Source organism: Melopsittacus undulatus, unplaced genomic scaffold (genome assembly GCF_012275295.1).
Source record: "Melopsittacus undulatus isolate bMelUnd1 unplaced genomic scaffold, bMelUnd1.mat.Z mat_scaffold_49_arrow_ctg1, whole genome shotgun sequence".
NCBI lineage: Eukaryota > Metazoa > Chordata > Aves > Psittaciformes > Psittaculidae > Melopsittacus > Melopsittacus undulatus.
Genome location: NW_022994370.1, coordinates 508,745 through 527,454, shown reverse-complemented (window position 1 = coordinate 527,454; position 18,710 = coordinate 508,745). Strand labels below are relative to the sequence as shown.

Here is an 18,710-nt window from a genome sequence, read left to right as displayed (position 1 = left end):
AGTGAACCTATAAGCAATTTGCCTGCTTTATGTCTTTAAATTGAAATGCTGAATAGGCCCAAATCCCTCAATAATGTTAAGAATGTCAGGTTTTGTCTATCAATCAGTTACACCACTTTAAGTCAATATAGTGTATGTATACATACACACACACACATACATATACATATACACACACATACATATACATATGTCAATATAAGGTAAATTCTCTTTGAGAGAGGGAAATACCAAGTTCCCAAGGCAGGTCTTGGCTAAACACCACAACCACCACCAACACACTTGGAAGCAAGTAGATATTTTAAGGCAAGGAGGGAGGGCAACACCAGAATGAGTAAACTGCAGGGTTCCTCATAGTTCCTCTCAAGCCATTGACACATGGAAGTCCTTGAATTCCAGAGTAATTGCTGGGAAAGGGAATTATTTCTCCTCTTTTGGGTGCTGCCAGTCCAGTGTGAGCACATGAGAAATAAATAGCTGTTCTCTGTGTCCCAGGAGCAGCTCTTTGAGGGCAAATGTGGCTTTCCTTAGGGTAGGATGGTGCAGAGCCAGGATTTCTCACCTCACTTTGCTTTAGACACGATGCCTAACTTGGAGATAAAAGATACATTCAGGCTTGATCAAAGATAAATTCTCCCTGGGAGAAATCAGCAGCTCCTAAAATCACAGCTTACGACAGGTAAAATAAATCCTCATTGATTTTTCCTGCCTAACATTAATCATCACTTGACAGAGTTACACCAGAGAGCAAAGCAGGAGTGCGCACTGCCTGGTATCTGACAAGCAGAGCCATACTGAAGAGTCATCACTATTTGATGACCCATTGCTGAAGGGCTGAGGTGCACCTCCAGAGCCAGACTCCTCATTTCAGATGATCCTATGAGCAACGCATGTGGTCTCCTGGTGGTATTAATGGGGATTTAGAGCTGCTTTTCACTGCTCACATAGAGATGCCAGAGGCAAAGCAGCTCCTGAGACATCACCACAGAGCTGGAAGATGTGACCCAAGTAATGAAAATCGAACTGGTTGGGTCTGGGGCTCAATCCTCCCCCTGAAGCAGCATCCACCTGCCCAGACACACACATCTCCTGCCATTGGAGAACTGACTTGAAGCTCACAATTAACAAAAGCTCACCCTCACTTTTTCTTGCTTGACAAACCAACTGCTTGGTATGAAGCTATCCAAAGTGCAGATATGAAACCTGGATGTTTATAAGGCTGCAGCTTGTGCTATACACAACAGCTTCCCCCCAGCAATCACATCTCCCTGCAGCTTGAACCCACTCACTGGAATGGAGATAAACTAAAAACACATACCTTGCCACCCTCATTTAGATATTATCCATGCAGGTTGTGGGTCCACACTCTGCTGAAGAGCTAACTGAATATTTACCCCTGTATCCCTGGAAAAAGGACCTCCATTTGTGGCTTTCCTACTCCAATTTGGTAAGATCTTGTTTTTTGGCCAAGCTTTCAACAAGCTGCCCTAGGACTCACCAAGCAGACTTGTTGCCAGTGCTATCCAAGATGTAACTCTTGACATTATGGATAGGAGAACGTCCAGCTGCTGTTGAGACCCTACAGCCAAGCAAAACCTTGCAGCACAACCTGCTGGTTAGGTAGCAGTTAGCTTGTTCTCATAGAACCATAGAATCCCAGCCTGGTTTGGGTTGGAAGGGAGCTTAAAGCTCCTCCAGCTCCAACCCCAACCCCTTCCACTGGAGCAGCTGCTCCAAGCCCCTGTGTCCAACCTGGCCTTGAGCACTGCCAGGGATGGGGCAGCCACAGCTTCTCTGGGCACCCTGTGCCAGCGCCTCAGCACCCTCCCAGGGAACAGCTTCTGCCTCAGAGCTCAGCTCAGTCTCTCCTCTGCCAGTCCAAAGCCATCATAGTGGATGCTATCCTCAGGGTCTCAGTACAGGAACAAGGGGAAGGTGCCAGCTCTATAGAGCTATAACACAGTTTGGATAGCTGCTCTTTCAAGAGTCTTACAGCGCAAACTGTCTAATGAATGAAGAAAAGGGTAATTTAAAATGTGAATCAAAAGAGCCCCATGCTCACACCACCAGCATCCCTCTGGTTCCTCAAGGTGATGGTTTCTGCTGCCCTGAAATAAAGCAGAGGGGATAAGGTTTGCTACAAATCCTGGGGATCCTGTGGATGCCACAGGACAAAGCAGGGGTTTCATATCAGGGATTTCTTCCTCTTTGCTCTCAGATCCAGTTGAAATGAGTTTAAATACTCACAGCTTCTCCAGACTCCAGCCAGAAGGGTAATGCTGCTCTGTCTTCTCCCATGCAGCATCTACCTGTCCTTCCAGAGCCTTCTCCATGTGGTATTCACAGAGCCAGGGATAAAACAAGCCAGGGAATTACACATTAACCACCAGGGAGCTGTCAGACCAGGCAAGGGTCAGCCCAAAGGGCTCCCAGGAGCCAGGTAAGGATACACCCAACAGGGTTTAAGATTAATGGCACCAGAAGGTGTTATTTGAACAATACCAGCTCCAAATTGTTGCCTTTAAGAGTTTTATACAGCCTTCAAAAATCCCCACAGGTGGTTTAGTACATATTAGTATGTAGTGTGTCATATCCGTATTCAAAAACAAGATTACCTCTTGGGAAGCACTCTTAGAAGCATTCAACCCTCAGCGGAGGAGAAATCCAGCTCTCCTTTATCTCAGTTTATGCTGCTATTTAGAATGAAAATATAAAAACACAACTTCCTTTTCATTTTGATGCAGCTGCCTTTACTTTTCAATCAGAAATGCTTCCTTTGCTGTGCTCCCAAAGATGAGAGGGGGCTGCAGGGCCTTCCAGGAAGGGACAAAAGTCACCTCTTTGCTCCCAGAAAGCCCTAGTAGGGAATGACCCTGGTTATTCCTGCCTAGCACTTGATGTTCTGTAACAAAAGGTGGGGTTCCTACCCCATACAGGTTACCAGGATGGATCCACCAGTAACCCAGGAACTTGGTTACTGTATAGGCATCCTCACCTGTTTAATTCAGCATCAAAGAGCACCTAAATAATCCCAGCTGCTCACCTGGGATTGTTTAGGTGGTGATGGGTGTGATTTACATACATCAACAACAAGGAATTAAATCCTTCACCTACATGGGATAAAAGTTGAGGCCTTACCTGTTTTGAGATCTGATGTGTTTTCATTTGCTTTCATTATAAAATCTGGGATGGTTTTGTCAGGACTAAAGATGTGCAATGGGGACACTTTCTGAAAAGGATCTGTGGATCTATAGGAAACAACTGATGGAGAAGGGAGTCATTTAAATACCAGGAATTAACACTTCAAACTGTGTCTGGACAGCCCAGACTATTTAAGAGAAAAATCATTTATAAGGCAGAGTGAATTTGATGTCCTCAACATCAGAATGACATGGATCAAGTCCAGAGGAGGCCACGAGGATGCTCAGGGGCAGGAGCAGCTCCTGTTTGGAGCCAGGCTGGGAACACTAGGGCTCCTCAGCCTGGAGAAGAGAAGCTGTGTGGAGACCTCAGAACAGTTTCCAGTGTCTGAAGGGGGCTACAAGGATTCTGGAGAGGGACTCTTCATTAGGGATTGGAGCAATAGGACAAGGGGTGATGGGTTCAGACTGGAGCAGGGGCAGTTCAGGTTTGATGTAAAGCAGAAGCTGTTCCCTGGGAGGGTGCTGAGGCGCTGGCACAGGGTGCCCAGAGAAGCTGTGGCTGCCCCATCCCTGGCAGTGCTCAAGGCCAGGTTGGACACAGGGGCTTGGGTGACATGGTCTGGTGTGTGGTGTCCCTGACCATGGCAGGGGGTTGGAACCTAGGTCCTTTCTGACCCAAACCACTCTATGTTTCTACAATAACCTACATTTCATACAACCTGAAGCCTCAGCCAAGAATTGCATTAGGAAAAGTGGGGTTTAAAGCATCCTTTCTAAATGTGAGGGGACTTTGAAGCTGTTAAACCATCTGACATTGCTTTAACAGGGTCAGAAAATAAACTATCTACATAGGATCAGCCAATTGTAGAGGCAACATGATGGCCTTAGTTTATTTATCTATTATTGCTCAGTTTCCTGGGCAAGAACAAGTCACTTGGCTATCCAAAGCTTCCCAGCATGTAAGAAAAAGGTTTTGTCTTAAATAAAAAGGAGTGGATATTCCCAACAACATCCGATAGATGGTGGTGATGTATAAGAAATCCTGATCCATGATTTTCTAGCCACTTACTCCAAATCTTCTACCTTTTGATACCTAAAGGGACTCCTATAACCATTTTGCACCTCTCAGAGGTGACCACAGAGAGCAATGATACCAAGAAGGAACAAAAATCACATAGGAAAAGGAATGGATTTTGTTCAGAAGTGGATGAAATGCAGCTTTTGAGGGGGAAATGGGCATCTAAAAAGCAGGCATATGCGGATACTGTCATGTCCTGCTGGTAACAGTAAGAGTCAGCTTCAGGCTGGTAACTTTAAGAGTAAGAATAAAGAATAAGAGTAAAGAATAAGAATAAAGAATAAAGGATAAAGTATAAATAAGGAATAAAGGATAAAGAATAAAGTACAAATAAAGAATAAAGACTTATTTCTTAGTGCTGGCCAGGGTCACATCCCTGTTTGGGTTATTTTCCCCTGTATTAAAGAGTGTTTTTCCCACTGGTGATGCCACAGCTCAAGTGACCACAGGTGGAAAATCTCCATCCAGGACTCAGCCAACCCTTCCTATCAGCCCATCAGCTCCAAATCCCCTCCCGGAGGAGCTTGTTAACACAATTGGATCAGGGACATCTCTCACCTTTGAGTGATGAGCTGCTAAAGAAATAGGGAAGTTTTGGGTGTGTGGGGAAACCCTGTGGTGACTGTTCCCCCTGGTGGCATTGCGATTTTATAGCAACCAGGATATGGGGGAGCTGCAATTTGTGCCAGGAATGATTTCTTGCATAGGAAATAAAGACTTTTGGTTGGGTTTTTCCATTACTTTCAGTTTTCCTGTTGTTGCAGGATGTTTGTGTGTTTCTATGTTTGCTTTGGGTTTCTTTAATCCCCATTGCCTCAAACCAAAGTGCAACTCTCCTGCGGCAAACCCTACTGATAACATTCTTGCCTTTGTTTTTAACAAACCACAGTGGGGATAAATTAGAAAACTCATTAGAGCCTCGCTTAAAGGCTTTGAGAAAGGCAGAACTTGAGGAGGAAAAATGAAAGCTGCCCGAAAAGAGGTGGCAAAGCCCAATTTGACTGTGATTTAACTCAGCAGCCTGGTTCCCAACACAGACCTGGTGAAGAATTCGTGTTTCACTCACTTGGCTCATGCACGATATCCCATTGCTCCATAACTGCATTAAAACGTCAGATTGGTCATTTAGATCTTGGGTTTCCATCCTTCCTGGGAAAAGCCCATACCAGCTGGGCCCTGCCCACCCCATAAATCACTGAGACCCCAACTAAACTGAGGCAAGGAAAATCAGTATCATGTGTGTTGGTGTTTGCATTTAACACAAGAATATATTGTGTTACATATAATATTTACTTTAGGAAGCATTTAATATTGTGTTTTTATATATATACACACATACATATGTGTTTATGTGTATAATTTGCCAGTCATAGGAGCAGTGACCTCCTAGATATCCTTTCTGAACAATAACTATGTCCTGCTGACTTCATCAGGTTGCTCCTGGCCTCATTCAGGCAACTTCTGAACATGTCCATGGGTGGAGGCTCCACAGCCTCTGGGACAAATCCTCATGTTACCCATATCCCTGGATCAGGGTTTTCAAAGCCTGACTTTGATTCTTTCTGCTGTTCTCCTCAGAGCATCCTTCATCTCTTTGTTCCTCAAGCTGTAGACGAGGGGGTTGAGCATGGGGATCACCACCGTATAGAAGACAGAGACCACTTTGTCAGTGTTGAGGGAGTAACTAGAGCTAGGGCGTAAATACATGAAGATGGTTGTTCCATACAACATGGTGACCACAATCAGGTGGGACATGCAGGTGGAGAAAGCTTTTTGCCTGCCTTCAGCAGAACGGATCCTCAGGATGGCAAAGAAGATGAAGATGTAGGAGACCAGAATGGCAGAGATGGTGCTGAGCTCAATGACACCAGCCAAGGAGAAGAGGATCATCTCATTGATGTATGTGCTGGCACAGGACAGAGCCAGGAGAGGAGGAACATCACAGAAGAAGTGGTTGATGACATTGGAGCTGCAGAAGGGCAGCCTGATGATGAAGGTCATCTGGATGATGGAGTTCAGGACACCCCCAATGTAGCACCCTACCACCAGCCCCACACATAACCTCCGAGTCATGACAGAGGAGTAGAGCAGGGGGTTGCAGATGGCCACGTACCGGTCATAGGCCATGACAGCCAGCAGGAAACACTCAGTTGTCACAAACACGATGTAGAAGAAAGCTTGACCCATGCAGCCAGCAAAGGAAATGGTCTTCTTCTCCAATAGGAAGTTCACCAAAGTCCTGGGGGCTACCACAGAGGAGAAGCAGATGTCAATAATGGAGAGGCTGCCCAGGAAGAAGTACATGGATGTGTGGAGCTGTGGGTGACCTTGGATGGCTACAATTATCCCTGCGTTGCCCACAAGGGTGATGGTGTAGATGAGCAGCAATAGCACAAAAAGGGCTGCCTTCATCTCCGCTTGGTCACTGAGACCCTTGAGGATGAACTCTGCTGCTGAGCTGTGATTCTGCTCTGCCATTCAGGGCTTTTGTATCTGCCAAGGAAGGAAAAGGTCTGGAAAATACAGGACAGTGGAAACCATGCCTTTATTTGAACTGGAATGGGATAACTTAACAATTAACACCCTGTGCATCGAGGGCATCCCCACTATTCATTTCCAAGGAGCTACAGTGGAATGGACTGCTCTGTGGCCATCTGCTCCAAGCTTGCCCTCCTATGCAGCCCAAGGAAAGAGGAGGCCCCTTCTGAAGTGAAAGCATCCCAGCTCCCCCAAACACCTTTCATTTGTATCACTGAATCCCATTTGGTACCTACAAGTTTGATGAGACCAGTGGCTACAGCAGCAGAGAGGGAGTGATGTGACACAAACCAAGCCATCAGCTCTGCCCCTCATCTCCTGTGATTCAGTTTCTCTGAAGACAGCTCTGATTTTGGCAGCTGTTTCTGGCTGTAACTCATATAAGCCTAAAAGTACTGTAGATTTCCCTTGGTGGTTTTGGAAAAGTCACTGAGATGAAGGAAAAAGAGCCTTTAATTTGCTGGGAATTAAGGAAAGAGAAGGGAAAGAGTGGTGCATGACCCTAAAATTCATTCGGTACATGAAGAGTTTAATATTGCAATCTTGGAAATGCTGGGGAAGTGAAGCCAGGAGACTATGAGCAAAATTTGGGTCTGAAGATGTTGTTCCCTTAGTACAGTTCAGAGAATATACAATTAAGAGGAGTCAACACCGTAATGAGACCATTGAGCTGTGCTGAACCAAACTCAACTTTGGTTGTCTAAGTTAGGCACTAAGTTAAGCTGCTCACCCTCATGAAAGGGTGAATTACAGGTTTCTGCCCGTGATAACATGAAGGTTCAGAATAAAGCAACTAAATCTTTACAGGATTAAAGATAAGAACAAAAATCTTACCCCACCAGATGAGTGTCAGGACCAGAAGATCCATTTTCCATCAACAGAATATTTCTTCATAGAAATATTCTTTACATTTTAAGGTGAATATCACTATTTCAGGGTCTGTGGCTAGGTTAATATTTCCTTGAGAGTTTTCTCCTCTCTTCTTCTCCAAGGCTCCTTAAAAATACCATAAGCACCATGATAAGCTCCAGTGTCTAAATGGGCTACAAGAAAGATGGAGAGGGGCTTGGGACAAGGGCCTGTAGGAACAGGCCAAGGGGAATGACTTGAACCTGCCCAAGGAGGGGAGACTGAGCTGAGCTCTGAGGCAGAAGCTGTTCCCTGTGAGGGTGCTGAGGTGCTGGCACAGGGTGCCCAGAGAAGCTGAGGCTGCCCCATCCCTGGCAGTGCTCAAGGCCAGGTTGGACACAGGGGCTTGGAGCAGCTGCTCCAGTGGAAGGGGTTGGGGTTGGAGCTGGAGGAGCTTTAAGCTCCCTTCCAACCCAAACCAGGCTGGGATTCTGTAAGTACATCCCAGCAGGAATATTTAATCTGTTTAAACCAACAGAGAGGAGATCTTTACCTGGCATAAATCTGAGCAGTCTCTCCATTTGCTGCAGAGATTTCTACCAGAGCAGGGCTAACCTGGACCTTTCATGGTACAGTCTCACATACCTGTGGATGGAGGTCACCTCTTACAGCTGCAAGTTCTCTTCCACATTAGATGACACTGGATATCTGCACAGCAAATCAAGGGGATTATCTCTTGAAGCCATCCTCCTAGCTTCCAAACAAGAATGTCTCTCCTGAACCTTCAAGAGCTTCCAGCCTATTTTCATCAGATGTTCTTCACTTGCAGCAATGTGTCTCTTCTAATTATTGTCACAAAGATCTATAACCCATTACAACACTCAGCAGCCTCCAGGGACAGGAAAAAGAGAGATCCAAACAAACACAACTTATTCTTCTTGTGAAGAATCAAGGGGGAGGTGAGAAGGTGCAGCCAAAGGGCAGTCTATTTCAATTATCTTAAACACCTGCTGCAAGCAGCTTAGTAATTACCTGGGGATGGATGCCTGAAGCAGACAGATGAAGATGAAGGCTGACCCAAGCTTCCAAGCACTAAATGAGCCTGAAAGGCTACTAATGGTTAAGAACAGGGGGAGGGTCTGTCCAGGACCAACTTGTCAGAACATGACTGATTGTCCATTAGACCTTTTTACTATGCTCCAGGTACTTCCAGGAGTATCTCAGCTACCCATTTTTGACTCAGTTTTGCACAGAGTCAGGTCATTCCAGTGCTCCACCTCTATTGCAAGACCAAACCCATTTCATTACAGCCTGATTTGAAAATGGGTGATGTTAATCCAGTTCTTTCTGCAAATGTTTTGGGAGGGTTGTAGCAGGAAACTGATAGTGTATTCATGGTAACTTCAGTGTCATTTGTCTCTGCTCAACACACTCAATAGACACCAGATTCTTCCAGTGTCTGCAGCATTTTGGGGAGTTTACAATTCACACTGATTCTTTCAGTATAGCTGAGTTTTCCTTCTATATAGTAGAAGCCCATTCTTTAAGATTAGACTGACAGCATGAACAGAGCCATATTTGGATCAGATTTCATCCATAAGTGGGATTTATTCATCCATCAGTTGCCAACAGCATTAAGCATTGGTATATGAGGCAACTGCCAAGAGTCTCTTTGCAGTCAGTAGAAATGAAGGTGGTGGCTCAGCTCTTCAGACGTGGGTGTCCAGGACTGTCAGGGACCCACCATACATCCCTCTGCCCCCCCTAAAGGACACAAGCCATACCTGCCAGACCTGTGTCCATACATCCCATGATATCTCAGAGGGAATTGGATGGATCAATAGACTCTATGTAGCCCAAAGTGGGATTTGCCATGTCCAGAGAAGAGCCACACATGGTCACATGAACAGACTAAGTTCTCCATCAGAACCAGAGAACACCAGGTAGGAAGGGACATCAAGGATCATCTGGTCCAACCTTTCTAGGCGAAGCATGACCTAAGCTAGATGTTCCAGCACCTTCTCCAGCTGAAGCTTAAGTGTCCAATGTTAGGGAATCCATCACTTCCCTGGGGAGACTGTCACTGAGCTACTGATTTGTATCACTGAGAGCATAGGGGACTGGCTGAGAGATGGACACATGGGATGGGTTTGGGCTCACCTCTCTTCAGTTCAGCGTGACATACAGACTGGCACATGAAGTGTCCCAGGTTATCTTCCAGCCTGTGAACTCCAGTGGTGCCATTCAGTTTGCCAAAGGAATGGGTGAGAAACACTGCAGGACTCACTGGAGCCCATGAGCTTCTGGAGGAAACCATTAATGGCACCAGCACAACCAGCAACACCCTGCACCTGCACCAACAAACCCAGCTATGGATGGAGAAGAGCAATGCAGACAGCTGTGGTGACCCCAGAGGAGTGTTTGGTTGGGTTTAGCTTCTACAAATGGCAATATTTTAACAGCAGGGTTTATAACTGGGGGGTTTCTGTGCCAACACTTTCACCAGTGATTCCTGTTTGTTCCCACTTTATCATCAGCCCTTCAGATGCAGCTCAAAACACCTTCCCCTTCCCTGAAAAGGTGAATAAAAACACATATTCCAGTTATTGCCAGAATAAACTTATTTTGCTTCTTACAACAGCATGACAAGGAGGAAAAACAACTTGTAGAAAGCAGGTACACAGTCATCAGGTTATTAGGTATAAACCTTCAAAGTGTTTATCACTAAATTCCTTGTCTTGTATCAGCTCTGTTGTGTCTGAGGATGTTTTGAGCATATTCATTTTCCTCTTATAATGAAGGTGGTAATGGAAAGGAGGAGTTTCAAATAAAAAATACATTGAAGTTATATAGAACTGAAATCTGACCTAAGGAAGTGCTATGACCCATAAGCTGGGTGGGCCTCAGCCACCTGAAATTCAGATGTCCTGAAGTTAAATATGTCAGAATCATGATACATGTTCTATATGCAGCTGATATCTTTATATATCTTTATTATATCTTTATGCACCATCATTTACTTGAGCCATTTCCCATGGTGATTTTGCCAAGGTCTTTAGTTCCTTCTAAGGAGGAGACTGAGATCAGATGTAATGTCTACTTATGAAACTCCACTTTTGGCCAGTTATATCCCACAACTAATGGTCTTGTAGATAGAGAACTACATGCTTAGAGGAAAAAGAGATAATAAACGTAGAAATAAGAGTTTTATTGCAACTAATGCAGCATGGCTTTACTGTACATTAAGTTTGAATATATGTACTGAACAATTCCACTCAACAGTACCTTTAGGAACCATCACTGTCCAATCCTTTACACTGTATATTAACAATATCATTTGAAGTATTTATTCACTATAAAAAGCACTTTGAAGGATTAAAGTGCACCAGGGAAATCTTCAAATACCTTTGAACATTCTTTGATGGGTCATCGATTGGTCTGTGATTATGGAAGAAGATTCCAAGAAGTTCCTCTCAAACTTCCCTGTTTCCTGCAGCTTTAGGGAACTTTTCTTCCTCCTCTCTCCTCCAAACCTCCTTGGTCTGCTCTGTGTGTTCTCCTGCATGCTCCCATATGTCATGGGGATTACCTGGAAGCACTGAAATTCACCTTAAGTCCATAGATCACATTTCATGGCTGGAAGAGGTACAGCACTTGATAGAGTGTCCACTACACTGATGAATGATGTGGTTTCTTACACCTTGGACAAGTGGGCTCTGGCCAAAGACAGATGAGAAAACAGTCCAAGTCCTCATCAGAAATCTCACAAATGGGTTATTTTAACAGGACTGAGCCTTGTCATCATATTTCCCTTCAAGAAAGAGTCAGTTTGGGGTTGCTTAAGCAGTGCCAGGTACACGAGAAAACTCAACATATTCTTGCCTCCAAATATTCAGGAATAAGCTGGACATTTTATCATGTTTCATTACAAATCAACCTTTGGTGGCTCTTCAGTGAGTATGTGTTTCTCCTATTATGAAATACACTATCAGGAGTCAAATGTACAGCAAATTAAGCCCACATCGATAAAGCTGGTCTACAGAATGGACAATAATAGATAGAAGTATTATCACAGCTTCTCTCCAACCTCAAAAAGACTCCAAACCACCAACCCCATTCCCATTACTGCCCAAGTGTCAAACTATCTACCCCTTTGGCAGGGAAATAACCATTCTCCCCACTGTTCTCTTCAGAGAATTCTTTACCTCCTTGTTCCTCAGGCTGTAGATGAAGGGGTTCAACATTGGGGTCACCATGGTGTAAAAGACAGAAACTATTTTGTCCCTGCCCAGGCTGTAACTGGAACTGGGACGTAGGTACATGAAGATAAGGGTCCCATAGAAGATGGTAACAACCATTAGGTGTGATGCACAGGTACCAAAAGCTTTGCCCACCACAGAGCCTGTCCTCAGGACGGTGAAGAGGATGTGGCCATAGGAGATGAGGATGATTGATATTGTGGTGACCTTATTGAAGCCCCCAAAAGCAAATAGCAACATTTGATTGAGGGAAGTATCAGAGCAAGCCAACTTTGAGAGTGGTGGCCCATCGCAGAAGAAGTGGTCAATGACATTGGGGCCACAGAAGGACAACCTCAATGCAAAGCCTGTGAAGATGGCTGAATGAAAAAGCCCAACTGCATAGGACCCAGCTAAGAGGGAAACACAGACCTTCTTGGACATGAGGATGGGGTAACGCAAGGGGTTGCAGATGGCAACATAACGGTCATATGCCATCCCAGCCAGGAGGTAGCACTCTGTGATTACAAAAGCAGCATAGAAATAGAGCTGCAGGAAGCAGCCAGCAAAAGAAATAGTCTTCCTTTCAGACAAGAGGCTCAGCAGCATTTTGGGTGTCACCACAGAGGAGTAGCACAGATCCAAGAAGGACAAGTGGCCGAGGAAGAAGTACATGGGGGTTTGAAGCTGGGAATCAAGCCAGACTGCAGCAATGATGCCAAGGTTTCCTATCACGGTGGTGACATAGATGAGCAGGAAAAGCACAAAGAGGGTAACCTGGAAGTCAAGGCAATCTGTGAACCCCTTGAAAACAAACTCTGTCACCATAGTCCAGTTTTCCCAAGCCATCAGGGTCCAAGAGTCTCCCCGTTCCCAGACATGGGGGTGGTTTCCATGAGCTTGGTTATGATGGCTTAATCCCTTGCTTAATTATTAGTGGGGTTTAATTCTGTACTCTGTAGATAATGAAGACATTCTCTAATAAGAACAATGCCAGGCACCTTGGCAGGATGCTTAGATGGTCCATAACCACCTACCCATGCAGGGAGTCACTGACTACATCTATCACTCAAGTTCTTTGTCGTGGTTTAAACCAAGTCCCCCAACTCCCGGAGAGTTAGGAAGGAAAATCCAAAGAATGTAGCCCCCACGGGTTGAGATAAGAACAGTTTAATTGCTAAGGCATAACACAAAACCCCTACTGCCATTTACTACTACAAATAATAATGATACAGCAAACAGCAAGTGAAAAGAATACAACACTCCACCAGCCACCGACCCATAACTCACTCCACCCTGCCCGGCCGAGCACCGCGTGCTCCCTCCTCCATTTTTCTCCAGAGCTCTCCCCCTCCAGCTTTTCCCTTTCCCAGTATGCATCCTGGGCATCACGTGCTATGGTATGGAATACCTCATTGGCTAGCCTGGGTCAGGTGTGCTGTCTCTCCTTCCTCCCGGCCTCCCCTCCTCCACCTGGCTGAAAAAAAAAACCTTAAACAAAAACACCCTCAAAACATGCTCAAACCATGACATTATCCACCCCTTATTCCATACCATTCACATCATGCCCAGATCTCACATTTCCAATACACCATCACTCTTAAGTCCACCCCTCGATCATGAGACCTCTCTATGTTGCATCTCTGGAATGATGGCCTGAAGTATCTGGGCCCACCAGGCTCAAAATCATTCACCGTTCCCTTCAGCAGTTCTACAGCTTGCTGCTGAGGACTCCATACAGCTGCCTTCCACTTCCAATGCTTCCAAAGCACTGGAGGGGCCCAGTGGATCAGATACTTGGCCATACTGTCCCACATGCCCTGCCACTCATGACCGTCCAGCCTTGGGGACAGTCTCCTGGTGCTCCTATGTACTTGTCTAACCTTAGACAAGACCCAAACCTGACTCTGCTTAACTTCTGGGATTGGGGCTGATGTAGCTGCCCTGCTTGCCAGTTCTCCCACCACCAGCTTCTCTTCTCCCGAGTCTGGATCTTCCTCCTCTGCCTTGCTGGGAAGTGCTGTGTGGTCTCCTGCATCCTGCTGGGGGTCAGCGGGCGAGTTCCGGGGGACACTCTCGGCCGTCGGGGGGTCGGGAACGGCCGCGGGACTCACCCCCCCCGCTGCCTGATCCTGCTGCTCAGCTACCGCCCTGCTCCGCTCCTCCCCCGCCTGCTCCCGCTGCTCTGCCACAGCCGTTTGGCTCCCCGTGCCGCTCTCCCTGGCAGCCTCAGCTGCCGGCAGCTCCCGGGGCCGCTCCTATCTGGCTTCATGCAGCCTCACGCAGACGGAGGTGAGGACAAGGACAAGGACGGCAAAGAGCAGCGGGACGGCCTGGTACAAGTCCAAGTCCATGGCCACGTCCATCCCTCCCTGCTGCCGGAGCCCCACCGTATTACAAGCCTCCGACACAAAGTACAGTGAAACAAAAGCTTTAGCCCAAGCCCCATGATCGACAAACACAAACACATCCAATCCATACACAAAGTACCCGGCAAAATCCCGAAACAGCGAGATCCAGAGAAAAACCTCTAAGAGCCAATAAATCAGCATTGTGACAAGAGACCATAAATCCGCTCAGATCTGTTCTTATCTCAAACCCTCGGGCCCCACGTTGGGCGCCAAAAATGTCGTGGTTTAAACCAAGTCCCCCAGCTCCCGGAGAGTTAGGAAGGAGAATCCAAAGAATGTAGCCCCCACGGATTGAGATAAGAACGGTTTAATAGCTAAAGCACAACACAATAATAATGATACAGCCAATAACAAGCGAAAAGAATACAACACCTCACCAGCCACCGACCCATAACTCACTCCACCCTGCCCGGCCGAGCACCAACCGATACCTCCTCCATGTTCCTCCAGAGCTCCCCCCCACCTGCTCTCTCTCTCCCAGTTGCATCCTGGGCATCACGTGCTATGGTATGGAATACCTCATTGGCTAGCCTGGGTCAGGTGTCCTGTCTCTCCTTCCTCCCGGCCTCCCCTCCTCCACCTGGCTGGAGCATGTGCTCAGAAAAGGCCCTGAACAAAAACACCCTCAAAACATACTTGTTATCAGCAACTGTTCCCAGCCCAGAACTCAAACCACAGACTGCACCAGATACAAGAAGGAAACATGACTGCTATGGCTGAACCCATGACAAAAGGAGACTCTATCCTACATTAATCAGAGAGCAAACACAAACCATGAGAGGAACAGCTCTTGGCTCCACCAAGGAGGAACCTGTGCAATTGCTCAGTTCCTTTCGGTGTGGATGCTGAGCCCAGAAACCCCGGTGGCTGCCCCTGCCATGGGCAGGCACAGCTTCCACTAGACCAGGTTTCTCAAGTGGCTTTAGTTGGTCTTACATTGTCCCTGGGCTTGGATCAAGAAACCAGGGGCTAAGGAGGGGAAAATAAAGCAATCCTCCTCTTTCCATGGCTCCAGGGGCTGGGGCTTCAGCAGCAAACCCATTCCTGATGTGTACACTGACATCCTGAGCAATGGTCTTTTTCCCTCAGTGCCTGGAGACCAGCTGGGATGACTCTGGGAGAGTTCAGGGGGGACTCTGCAGCTCCCCACAGTGTGAGCCACAGCTCAGTCATGTGTGTGTAGGTCCATCCTGGGTCCCCAGCCAGGGCCACCACTGCTGGGGACACTTCTGCTGGCAGGGGCACACCCCCCCGGGTGACCCCAAACCTCCTCCTAAGCCACTGAGGGTTCACCAAGGGGAAACACCACTTCTCATCCTTCCCAAACCATGGCCATCCATTTCCTTTTACTTCTTTTATATCATTATAAAGGCACAGCTTGACTTTGCTCTCGTTTTCTCTCTTGCCCAAGGACAGAGGCTCATGTGCTCCCTCCATTCCTGCGTTTTCCCACAGAATATTTCTTATCTGCACACAATTCCCTGCCATGGCAGGCTGCTCCTGGGAACCTCTGCAGTACTGCAGCCATTGGGCCTGTGTGCGGATGACAAGGGGAACCCAGCAGCCTTGGACAAGGCAGCCACCTGCCCTGGGTGATCAAGGGGCTGCAAAGCAAACCGACTGCCAAAATGTCCCCCTGGCTTTGGGCAGGGCTGGGCTCTGGGATGGAGGTGGGATGCAGCTGCCCCAGCGTGGTGTCACCGCAGTCGGGATGTCATCCGTGCCACAAGAACCGAAGCCAGGAGTCTGGAAACAGAAACATCCCCCATGATTTCAGGCTTGCTGAAAGCACGACACACACACACACTGCTCTCCTCCCAGCCAGGGGGACTCAGGCCTGGCACCCCTGCGGAGGCTTCTCCATGGCAATAACCATGGCCACACTCACAGGGCTCATTGACTGCTGCCAATCCCAACAGAGCTGGAAGCACTCTCCCACACTCAGCCAGGGCAGCAGAGGCACCCGCTGCTGACAGACCACTCTGCATTGCCCTGGGATGCTGCTGAACCCCAAACCACCAGCCCAAGGGATGAGGATGATGGCATATGAGGCAAGGGACCTCCTGGGCTGGGAAAGCCAAAGCTGTGATGCTTCAAACGCCACCAGGCCAGAGCACTGCTGCCGTGGGATGGCTTCTGCTTGGCTGTGGGAGGTGCTCCCCATCAGCCTATGTCTGCACTGGCCTTGGTGCTTGGCAGGACCAGGTATGTCGAGCAAAATAAATGCCACAGCTTGAGGGCAGAAGATGAGCCCCTTGGGATAGCCCATCTCCTGGAGCCATTTCTTTTAGTCCAATGCAAAGCTACAAAGGCAAAAACTGAGCCAACAATTTGAAAGCATCAAACCCACATGAGGGAATTAGAAAAATACTGTCAGAAGAAAATGGGCTCCTCTGGGCCTGGCTTGAAGCAGAGCTGCCTGCTCATGGGGCCATTGGGGCTGGCTTGAAGCAGAGCTGCCTGCTCATGGGGCCATTGGGGCTGGCTTGAAGCAGAGCTGCCTGCTCATGGGGCCATTGGGGCTGGCTTGAAGCAGAGCTGCCTGCTCATGGGGCCATTGGGACTGGCTTGAAGCAGAGCTGCCTGCTCATGGGGCCATTGGGGCTGGCTTGGGTTTGGTTTATTTTAACTGCTTTTAGTAGTTCCAGGTCTTAATCATTTACTAAGCAAAAGCAGCCCACGAGAGCTGGGGACAGAAGCCTTCAACTGGCCCAGTTCCCCTTCCCAGCAGCAGAAGCCCTCAGCAATGCTAAAGTTCACCTTTGGTCATTGGCATGGTGGCTGCTGAGCACAGCCCCAGGGATTAAACCCGGCTGCCCCTGCCTCATCCCTGCCCTGTTTCATTCCCACCTCCCAGCTGCAGTTTTGCAATGCTCTTTCTGCAGCAGGAGGCCAGAGGCCCCGTGCTTCCCACTTGTGTCACCTTGTGCGTGTCCCCCTGTGCTGTGGCTGGCAGTGCAGGATGCCCAGCAGTGTGCTACAACCCCAACAGCGTTTTGGGGCTGTGCTGTGTCCCCTGTGTGTGGAACGAGTGGTTTCATGCGGGTTGGGGTGCTGTGTGCCTGCTGCCTGCCTCTTCTCCTGGAAGTCTCTCACACCAATCTTGGCTTTTACATTAGTTTTACCCTCCAAGTTTCTAGCTGTAGACCTGCAGCGAGTCCTCTTCCAAATGCAAACCCCAGAATTTATACATTTAGAATCCATCATTTACTTTAAAAGCCCAAATTCACTGCTCTCAGGCTCAAGCTCAGGGCTCTGGAGGGAGGACCACACAGGGCATCTCCTGTTACCAGTGGGATGTGGCTGTAGGAGTTGGCTTCCTTCGTCACCCCTGACCAGAGCACCCTGCTCCCCACAGGCATCCAAAGCCCTGTGGCTCTGCACAACAACACCCCCCCCCCCCCCCAAAACTGGAAAGCAAAACCCTTGGTGTTTCCCTTCTGCTTTTTCCATGCTGTCAAATGACACTGGCCTCTCTTCTAACCTCCCTAGGAGGCCAGGAGCTCTCTCCCCCACCAGGGTCAACCTGGCCACACAAGAACATAAATCCCAAGAAGCACTTGAAGTGAAATACAAAGAGCCAAACTGACTTTAGAAAGGAGCATCCCAAGGTGCATAAAGCCTAAGAGGGTTTCAGGACACCCAGCCTGCATCTCTCTGAAGGCAGAGCAGAGCTGAGCCCTCGTCTCCCACATCAGAGGCAGCCTGTGATCAAAAGAGTGGGGAACAAAGGAAATCACAAGGATATTTGGTGCTGGAAACTGCTCATGGGGAGGGCGCGATGTCCAGAAGGAGCCCGTGGCACACAGCGTGTGCCAAGGAAAGGGACGAGATGTGCTATCTCCTCACCCACGCTTGGTGTGAGACACAAAGAGCATCCCCAGTCTGGGGGGACCCTGGGCTCCTGCCTGGGCGCCGTGGTGCCCACCACGAGCACCCTGCACCCCGACAAGCACCAACCAACCAGTTCAGTGATTTCATCTGCAGACGGTGAGGAGGTGGCTCTGTGCAGATGGCATCAATACAGCTCTGCTGCCAGCTCCACGGTGTCATCGGTTCTGCTCAGCCTGAAGAGGTGCCCATGTAGAAAACAAGGTCATTGTTGCTGGGGTTTTGGGGCTCCGGCTGCCTGGCCAAGCTGAGAGCATGTGGTAGTGCTGGGGAAGGACAGGCACGAGGAATGGTGTTATCTCAGATGAAGGTGAGGAACTTCCCTAAAGGCTGAGTCCTTTCAGTGCACAAAGGCACTTTTTGAACCAGATTTCAGTTATCAGCAATGTTTCTGGCTCCTGTGGGCTTCAAGAACATCAGAGCCTGGGCCTGCTGTGGATTTGGGGATGGGGACAAGAGCCACCCCCAGCTCTGAACTCACAGAAACATCTCAACCTCAAGGCACGAACCCACCAGAAATTGGTATTCGTAAGACACCTGACATCCCCATTTACCCCTGAAA

At 48.0% G+C, this 18,710-nt stretch overlaps 2 protein-coding genes across 2 annotated transcripts; both read right to left on the bottom strand.

The window, feature by feature from the left end:
• Positions 1–5,760: 5,760 nt before the first annotated feature.
• LOC117438585 (olfactory receptor 1052-like) lies at positions 5,761–7,769 on the bottom strand. Its single transcript, XM_034074057.1, has 2 exons — positions 7,733–7,769; positions 5,761–6,701 (listed from the first exon to the last, which is right to left on the bottom strand). Exons 1-2 carry the CDS (start codon positions 7,767–7,769, stop codon positions 5,761–5,763), a joined length of 978 nt encoding a protein of 325 aa, XP_033929948.1.
• Positions 7,770–11,753: 3,984 nt separating this feature from the next.
• On the bottom strand, positions 11,754–12,695 carry LOC117438567 (olfactory receptor 1020-like). The gene has a single exon (XM_034074038.1). It carries the CDS (start codon positions 12,693–12,695, stop codon positions 11,754–11,756), a length of 942 nt encoding a protein of 313 aa, XP_033929929.1.
• Positions 12,696–18,710: the final 6,015 nt, after the last annotated feature.

What these genes read in the sequence shown, in the direction of transcription:
- LOC117438585 (XM_034074057.1), bottom strand. Translation starts at nt 7,769, where the DNA reads ATGGTATTTTTAAGGAGCCTTGGAGAAGAAGAGAGGA. An exon ending in CCTTGGAGAAGAAGAGAGGA is followed by an intron (nt 6,702 to 7,732) that starts GAAAACTCTCAA and finishes TACAAAAGCCCT; the next exon opens with GAATGGCAGAGCAGAATCAC.
- LOC117438567 (XM_034074038.1), bottom strand. Translation starts at nt 12,695, where the DNA reads ATGGCTTGGGAAAACTGGACTATGGTGACAGAGTTTGTTTTCAAGGGG.